Here is a 9609-nt window from a genome sequence, read left to right as displayed (position 1 = left end):
TCTTCAGCGATGGCTCTTAATCTGTTAAGCTCAGGCAGTACAACCATCCCAAGATCCGGTCGGTCTTTCTTCCTCATGTCAGCACACTGTAAAGAAAGCCTTGCAAACTTCATGGTTTCCTCAACTGGCCAATCAGGAACAGCAGGATCAAGCATATCATTGATTCTTCCTTCCTCGAGGGCTCGCTCTACGTGATGCGTCAATCCAATTGGTGGTTTGGCTGTAATGATTTGTAGAAGCAACACACCTAGTTTGAACTTATTGAAATATAGGCTGCCATCATGTGATATTGGTAGAAAAGGGTCGTTGCAAGGTTCACAATCTTTTGTTTAGACAAGGACAAGTCTCATAATCTACTTACTGGTTAAGTAATTCCACTCCGGGGAGAGCTTTGAGTTAAGGGTGAGTAAGTACCTCATTTGCAGCTTTAAAGTTCATTCCTACCGTATCAACGAAGCAAGCAAGGATAATTGTATATTTTCTTGGCCTTTGTTCTTTTGGTTGGAAGTGTTTTCAATGGCCAAACCCCTCAAAGACCATCACATTGGCTAGGAATGTGATGGACTACTAATGTCCGGATGCAAAAGTTTCAATCAGTTTGACACAGATTTAGAAATCAGTGTTTCCAGTTAGCAGTCCTTTGCTAAATCACTGAAACTTGATCGGTGTGGCATTTCAGATTGTATTTGCACAGCTTCACATATCTGAACTAAATTAACTTCTTCAAAACATGTCGAAATGTGACCATTAACTGCGTACATCACAAAGAAATCCGCCAATGTAGATTGCTCACAAAGATACAGTACACTGAGTACAGCGTACCTCACATATCTGAAAATCGGCAGTATACCTCACAAAGGAATAGGAAAACGGAGATGGCTCAACTCAAACATATGTTGAAATGCAATTACTAATTTACTCACCTGGTTATGAGCTAACGAGAAACATTACTTGACAATTAGAAATGAGCACAAGCAGTAAACTACCAACTGTACACTGGTTTTTGTTTTTACTATACTGTGTCTTGTATACAATGCAGAACAAAATAGAGTTTGATCGAGAAAGAGTTCATATTTATAGGGACAAAATCAACTTCAAACATGTACAGCATATTACCATTCGGTTGTTGGAAATAATGAGGAAGAATCGGCACCCTCAAAAAATCATCTGAGTTTATAATCTAGCTATCTGTCATGTACTGTTACCGAGTATCATCTTTCAATGGAAGATCTGAATCACCTTTCAATGGGAGATCATAAGTTGGAGATGGAACATAGTCTCCTTCTTGCTCATTAGACTCGATAAGCATCAACACAACTTCTCGAATTGATGGTCGGTCAAACGGAGACGTACTGGTGCACATCAGAGCAATTTTCAGGACAGTAAGCATGTGATCAACCATACATTTGTCTTGAAGATTCAACCGGCCGTCGAGTATTCCAGCTGTCAAAGAATGGTCTCGGATATAGTGCCTAACCCAAGTGACAAGATCACCTCCTTGATCCAGTGATTGTACGGGAGTTCTTCCGGTTAGCAGTTCCAATAGAACAACCCCGTAGCTATATATGTCACATTTTTCTGTAACCTTCATGGTGTACGCATACTCTGCCATGAGGAAGAGTCATAATATCAATCAATCATTCCATAAATCATTGATTTCTAAAAGAAAAAACAATGAAGAACAAAGCAACTGCAGAGATAAGTCTACTAAACTAATGAAAGCTCAAAATGCATGCGTTCAATGATTGACAGCTAGGCAGGGGGGGGGGGGATTTAGTAGATGACCACTATGCATTCATCAAGAAAAAAAAAGAGCTCCTTAGAAATTCCAAGACTTCATTTTCTTTTATTTTGTGCACAGCCTCTGTTCTTAACTCATGCCCCATTTGCGTCCTGAGGTTAAATGTATCCTAATTTTTTCAAGAGTATATCAACTGTGTATCAGTAACTATGAATTTTAGAGAGACTAAATTAAACCGCTGATCTTTGGGATTCCAATGAATATAGTGATCCATGCCAATAATAATCACATAAAAAGAACAAAAAGTAAAGCTTACCAGGAGCAATATATCCATATGATCCTGCAACTGCTGACATTGATTTGGAATGAGGCATATCAATCACTTTTGCCAAACCAAAATCACCAACATGGGCTTCGAACTTCTCATCTAGCAAAATATTATTGGACTTTATATCACGGTGGACAATCCTCGGTTTGCAGTCATGATGTAAGTAAGCAAGACCTTCAGCAGCTCCAAGAGCAATCATGAAACGAGTTGGCCAGTCCAAGCTGCAAGATTCACCATGAAGAACTTCACCCAAGCTACCCTTTTCCATGTACTCATAAAGAAGTAGGTTGGAACCCTTGTGATAACAAAATCCATAGAGCTTCACAATATTCCTATGCCTAATATTTCCCAGAGTTAAAATCTCAGCCTGGAAACTGTTTTCAATGTTATTGCCCTCCCGGTTAGCTGAAAGCTTCTTAACAGCAATAATAAGTCCAGATCGCATTACTGCTTTATAAACTGTTCCACAAGCTCCTCTTCCAATAGCAAAGCTCTCATCAAAGTTATTTGTCGCCTCAACCAGGTCTTGGAACGTGATCCCCTCCTTTGGAGGTAGGTAAATATCTGTATCAGGAGGCAAACAATACTTTTCTTGCATGGAGGGAACCATTTGACCTGGACGTCTCATGAAATATAAGAGAACAGCAATTAAGATAAGAGAAATACCGCCCACAACAGCTGCAATTATTGTAATGATTTTACTGCGAGAAGTATTCAATCTGTTCAGAGATGGAACAGAATTTGGAGATGAATTTACACCGCAAACACCGAGAGGCCCACCACAAAGACCTTTGTTCGCAACAAAGCTGCTTATTGCCATGTTCTGAAAAAGTGGGATGGGAGGTAAAGATCCCGAAAGGTCATTGTAAGAGAAGTTGCAACCCATTAAGCTTGACAAGTTTTCAAACGTGCTGGGAATTTCACCAGTCAAATTATTGTTATTGAGCAGAAGAAATTCAAGTAAAATAAGATTTCCAAGTGCTGGTGGTATTCTCCCGCTTAAATTATTAAAACTGAGATTCATCGCAATCTGCAAGCTTGAAAGAGAACCCAATTCAGGTGGTATTTCACCTGAAAACAAGTTGTCACCCATCTGCAACTCTGTCAAATGTGAAAGGTTTCCTAATGCTGCTGGTATATTTCCGGTAAAACTGTTTTCTGAAAGTCTCAGAAGCTCCAACTGCAAAAGCGTTCCCAGCTCATTTGGCAAAGCACCTTTGAATCTATTCCGACTGAGGTCTAGTCGTTGAAGCATCTTGCAGTTTACAATTTCAGGAGGAATCTGCCCAGTGAGAAAATTAGATGATAAGTTGAAAGTTACCAGTTGAGATAGATATCCTATTTCCTTAGGCAACTCGGATGTGAAGTAATTGTCTGAAATGTGAAGCCTTTGCAACTTTTGGCACTTTTTAATCTCTGGAGGAATTGATCCAGTGAACTTGTTCCTGTCCAAGTCAATCGCAGAAAGGTTTGCCAAATTGCATAGCTCTGAAGGAAAGCTGCCAGTAAGCCTGTTTCCAACGAGGCGAAGCTGCACCAATGATTCACAGTTCAAAACTCCAGTCGGGATAGTTCCATAAAGATCATTAGAGTCCAGGTTCAACGAGATTAGATTGGAACGCTGACAAAGGTAAGGAGGTATCCTCCCTGTTAGTAAGTTATCTGAAAGATCAACAACCCAAAGTCGGCTGTGACTACCAAGCCACAGAGGTATGCTCCCCCTTAGAGAGTTATCGAACAACTGCAACTGGCTCAATTCGGTCAAATATTGAAACCCATCTGGAATAAGACCTTCAAGTTGATTGATTGAAAGGTCAAGCTTTAATAATTTCTTCAAGTTACTTAGCTCATTTGGAATCACACCCGAGAGCTGGTTCTGGAAAAGGTACAGTAAGCTTAGACCACTAATCTTACTTATCTCATAAGGTATCTCACCCATCAAATAGTTCTCAGAAAAATCAATCTCAGCAGCATACGAAAGATTTCCAATTTCCCTGGGAATGGTTCCATTCAAACCATTCCTGTAGAGGTACAATCTCCTCAATGACTTGAGGTTCCCAATTTCTGGAGGTATAGCCCCCATAAGTTGGTTCTGATATAGAGCAATTGTCTCGAGACTACTGCAATTACCAAGCTCCTTAGGAATAAACCCTGAAACCTGATTATCCCACAGAACCAGATCTGTCATGCTCCTAAGCATCCCAAGCTCTTTAGGTAACTCCCCTCCTATAACATTTTGAGCAAGACCAAGCACTTTCAAGTTCTGACATCCACCTATTTCAGCTGGTATGCTACCAGAAATAGCATTCTGCCCAGCACGAAAAGTTACCAGATTTTTTAGATTCCCAAAAGAAGAAGGTATTGAGCCAGTAATATTGTTGGTGTATGCCACAAACTCAACAAGTGAAGACAAGTTCCCAAGTTCCTCTGGAAGGGTGCCAGAGATTTTGTTGTTGCAGACATTCAAACTTCTTAATTTAGACAGATTACCCAATTCAGCAGGTATTTCGCCAGTAAACTTGTTATCATTCAGATACAGGTTTTCCAAACTAGAGCAGTTTCCAATCTCCTTGGGTATGCCTCCAGAGAAACCATTTGATGACAGATCAAGCGAAGTTAGGTGAAGCAAACCACCAATAATAGGGGTCAGGGTTCCTGATAGATTCATGGATTTCAAATGAAGACCTTGAACCACTGGATCATAACCAGAAGTGCAATTCACACCCATCCATCCACACGGTGTTTGATCAGCAGAGTTCCAACTTCCCAAATTATTTGATTCATCCAAAATACTCTTCTTCAGCTCTAAAAGGTAAAGGCCTTCAGAGTTCAATCCCTCCGAAGTGCAAACAAGTAATAAGACAGCAAGCAAGATTCCCACAAAGTCAACTTCCAAAGCCCTCCGAGATACAAACTTTCTGGACATCTTAGTAACCCTCAATCAGGATCACAACTACCTCATAACTATGATATTTTAGCACCTGCAAATCGATGGCTACTTCAGATCACAATGCAGTATAACCAAATCGATTCCCTAGCATCATCTACAATACTGTTTATTTACACAATGAATAAAATTCTTGCCAGTCTCGGAATATAAGATCCAAACACATTCAAGAGATCAATTCAATTTGACAAAACAAACTTCACCATATACATATCAATACAACCTAAAATAGATAAGCAACATAGAGCACCTTTAAGTTAAATTCACACTGCTAAACAGAAAGAACAGCACAATAAACACAAGAATAATAGATAAACTAAACGTTTCAGAAATGAGAGGAACCAAATGACACAAAACTGATGAACTGATTAAACTAGTGAAACTGAAACCAACATAATAGAAAAGAGTGATCCATCAATTTTTTCATGAACCCGAGAACAAGTGAAACTGAAAACAAACCAATGACTGCAGAGACTGAAGCTTTAAGCATCATACCTCTCAAACTCCATGATCACTTCATCGAAAACAGAAAGAAAATGCAAGAGGCCACCACCACTTGGGCAACTGAGTCGGCTGAAATGACAAGCTGAAAGCCAAGGAATCATGAACCCCAAAAAAAACCCAAAAGGGCCAAGATTGAAGCAAAAAAGGCCGCACCTTTTTCAAGAATGCAAAGTGTGAAACAGAACCAAAAGAGATAGAGATCTTGCTGGGTATATTATATTGCACCAAATAGCAATAAACCCATGAACCCAAAATTGATAAAGGTTTAATCTTTAGGAATGATGGGTGTGAATGAATTAGGAAAATGAAGGTGGCAGAGCTTTTGGGTGAAGCTTTAATGGCCGACAAAGCATGCTTTGGTGATGCTGCTGTCACTCTGATGTGAGCTCCCTGTGTAGAGAAGAGAAGAGAAGAGAAGCTGGGAAGGAGAAGAAGAAGAAGAAGAGAGTTGTGGGGACTCTCAATTTTTGAAGTGCCTTTTGGAAAAGTAGGGAGGGGAACTGTGGCAATCTTTTTTGGCAACAAAAAAGTTTGAATTCTTTTATTGTTTGTGAGTTTTTGGGAGAAAGGAAGAAAAACTCAAAAGGCTTTCTGGGATTTTGTTGATCTGAGTTGGTTGGTTAGGCACTTAAGCAAGATTCTGTTTTGTATCAGTGTTTGTCTTCACTATTATATTGTTTTATGTGCTAGGCTAATGCAAAGTATTTTTCACTTGTTTATCTCAGGCTAAATGCCTAAATCTCAGGTGATGTCACATCGGTTGTCAAATTACATAATTTAGATTGCAGTTTTGCGGTAAACTCAATTATTTCTTGAGGAACATCTCTTTGTTATTTTTGTTACATTAGAGAGTATCTAGCTTAATTCTAACAAAAAAATTAACATCTTAGTTCTGTGCTAATCCATCTAACGTAAATGTAGGTTGTTACACAATGACCATCTGTGGAGGGCAAAACATAATTGTATCAGTGTCTAAATAGCCATAAATTAAGCTGCCTAAGTAAAACTACCCTACAGAAAGCTCCAAAAACAACAGTAACTTCATACTATTAGGTTATCCGAACAATTGAAAGTTTAACCTAATTTACATGACCACCATACGTAGAGAGAGTTTGTCCTCCTACTCAATTTTCTGCGACATCTTCCTACACTTCCTGGGAGCTTGGGGTCTTTCAGAAGCCTCAGATTTGCTTAGCCTTGTTATACCAGATGTGTGGCAACTCCTTTCACAAAAGAAAGAAAAAGGTGCAAGTGACTTCAACTTGTAAGCTTCATTTTGCATTTCACTAATGTGAATGAGTAACTTGAAGTCTATTGGATGATCGTTCTCAGTCCTACTTCATAGCACATCTCACTTTCGGCTAATTCGGTGAAAATAGACATGAGGGAAATGAAACTACGAATTAGGCAGTGTGTGTACATGGTCCACAAATCTCAAGGATACGGACCTTGTAAATTCATATAGGTATAAAAAGCTCTCTAAGCTGCCAAACCGGCCACTAGGCACTATCGGCTTTACGTCTATATCAAATTGGTCCATTGCTATGGTTTATGAGTCCGACTACTAAATCATTCAATCTTGAAAAGTGACTCCAAGAGTCCCACAAGATAATTCAAGAATATGAGAAAATACACACAACATGTTGATGACTATTAGAGCATAACATGCAGAAGAGGGCAAAGGCTTGAGTTGGATGGATGAAGATGTTGAGGATTGGCTCATCTCCACTAAAGTCACCATCAAGTTTTGGTAGGTACAATATTGAGGATCAATTGGGAAAATGAACCCCATCTCTTTGTTTCTTTTGCTTATGATGATGATATTAATGTTTGCTCTTAATTGCCATTCTCGCAGGTCTTCGGTTCAAAGGAGTAACTTCAAATATAAGGAATATAATTCACTAAATTCAGTGCCTGATGTATCTGATGAACATCTAAGTATGACTTTGTGTTGCTCGATCTTTCCATCAATAATTTTCAAAATTCGTGTGCGATATATGCATTCAAACCTCAAAGTTTACTTCATTCATTTCAGAGCGTAATTTGTTGAATAACACACTGGCTTAGGTTTTCATAAAAAGTCCTTAAAGTATTTGCCAAAAATGATCACCAAGAAATTGTCTTATTCTTCAATCATGCATGTTTCTATCTCAAATTACAGGACCTTATCAACTAAAAACTTACAACAAGGGGGACATGGAGCCCCTAAATTTCGAACTTATCGGCTAATTGTCCACCACTAAAGCGATTTTCATAAAACATTTAATCTACATTATGAATTACCATCTTGTTCATAGCTAAATCGTGAATCTTTGATCTTTGATCTTTTTATTGTTTTTAATGATACATACATACCATTCCCACTACCTAGCTCCCTTTATATGAGCTTAATTAGTCTTCTCTATATCAGCATTTCTTTCCTACTGCGCACATGCCTTGGCCATAATCTATCATTGCAATGAGGACCAACATCAATGATGCCTTCCTTTATACCATTCTGCAATAGAAATATAGAATCCCTTATTCAATTCTTCAATTTGAGAGCTTCATATTTAAACTGGGAAAAGAAAAAGAAACAATATTTTCCAACACAAGGTAAACAAGATCGGTTTCTGCTTTGATTGGAAGCACTGCTGCTTTATGGGTTTCAGAGCCTCTCTAATCTTAGTTAGACAGAAAACTCTAGTTTTTAGGGGTTTAATATTTACTTAATGAGCATTGATCTTGAAGTTAGGAGCCTCATCTGCCATTCCTGCCAATGTTAATTAACTCCACCGTCAAAGATCCTTTATCAAATGAAATAAAATTTTGAGATGTAAAACAATAGAAACTATTAATGAAAGAAATTTCACATCTCCACTTTGAATCTCATTAACGTAATAGATGATGCATGCATGCTGTGTATAGCTTTGCGTCATTTGTCGAATTCTTTATCTTCCTCTCTGTTGTGTTGTTTGTATATGTTATACTTGGTATTGAAAGAGATAGATTATCAATTTTTCGGACTCATGTTAATGATGTTATATCTTGAATTATGTCTTTTGTTCATGAGCTCGTTGTACACCTCTTCTTTGGCTAAAGTTTTGCTTCGAATGTAATTGAGATCGAGAAATAGAAATAGGCATCCTTTAGAAAAAATGAGATTATCTTCGTCCGTGAATACTGTGATTTTCTGATAGGAAAGATGGCAAAGCTATATGTGGATTTGCTGAGGTGAAGAACGTGAACAAGTTGTGGAGAAATAGTTAAATTGATTCATCATCACTTAAAGAAAAGGTCTATGTACTGACATGGAGTATGGTTGCAAGAGTTTACAATCTAAAGCAACACTAAAATGATAGACTTGCTTCTTTTTGGCTAATATGTTCTCAGATCCGGAATTTTCTTAGGTACACACCAGCATATATATGGTACCCACATTTACAAATATGACTATAAATTTGTCGTCATTGTGGTAAAATAAATAACTATTTAAGTAATATAGTTTTATTATAGATAATTACTTCATTTACAATATTTTACAAGTTTTTAAACAAATTGTTATAATAATAGTAATTTTGTTCAATTATATGTAAATGTGTAAAGTGATAATTTGTTGTCAATGTCATAATTTAGTTTAATGAAATTGTTGTTAATGTGGTAATTTTATTTATTCAGTTGTAAATATTTGTATGGTATACATCCTCGTACCATAGAGGACCTGAAATCCTAACCAGATTCAGAGGAGCATTAACCATGTATACTGGGATGACATCTTTTATGACCAGAGAACAAGGCATAAGAACACAATCACAGCTCTTTAACATTCAAAATATAACATTTCCAAAAAAAAAAACATTCAAAATATAAGAGCACTTGGTCCAAAAAAAAATTTGAGCGCAAATGCTGCATCATCTTTTAACAACCCTGAATCTGGCCTGTTTACTGTAACTGGTAATCTGGGATATCACATGTCATCATAAAAACTGATGAACATAGAAATGCAAGAAGAAAAGGGGGCAAAAGAAGAAAAAGACTTGGCGATAACGCGAATGTAAGTCTTGAATTGCTTTTTTCCGAAGAATGAGGGACAAAAAAGTTTACTGCAAC

At 37.7% G+C, this 9609-nt stretch overlaps 1 protein-coding gene across 1 annotated transcript; it reads right to left on the bottom strand.

Moving 5' to 3' along the window:
- Nucleotides 1-995: 995 nt before the first annotated feature.
- Nucleotides 996-6085, bottom strand: LOC126790755 (probable leucine-rich repeat receptor-like protein kinase At5g63930). Its single transcript, XM_050517097.1, has 3 exons — nt 5512-6085; nt 2058-5050; nt 996-1605 (listed from the first exon to the last, which is right to left on the bottom strand). The coding sequence occupies exons 2-3, from the start codon at nt 4993-4995 to the stop codon at nt 1202-1204; spliced, it is 3342 nt and encodes a 1113-aa protein (XP_050373054.1). The 5' UTR covers nt 4996-5050; nt 5512-6085; the 3' UTR covers nt 996-1201.
- Nucleotides 6086-9609: the final 3524 nt, after the last annotated feature.

The sequence above is a fragment of the Argentina anserina genome, chromosome 4, assembly GCF_933775445.1.
Source record: "Argentina anserina chromosome 4, drPotAnse1.1, whole genome shotgun sequence".
NCBI classification, from domain to species: Eukaryota; Viridiplantae; Streptophyta; class Magnoliopsida; order Rosales; family Rosaceae; genus Argentina; species Argentina anserina.
The sequence above is the reverse complement of the archived record's forward strand: the minus strand, read 5'-3'. Positions and strand labels throughout refer to the sequence as shown.

Coding starts and splice junctions, on each gene's coding strand:
- LOC126790755 (XM_050517097.1), bottom strand. CDS start 4,995: ATGTCCAGAAAGTTTGTATCTCGGAGGGCTTTGGAAGTTGACTTTGTG. Junction 1,606..2,057: donor ATATGGATATATTGCTCCTG/GTAAGCTTTACT, acceptor TCCTCATGGCAG/AGTATGCGTACACCATGAAG.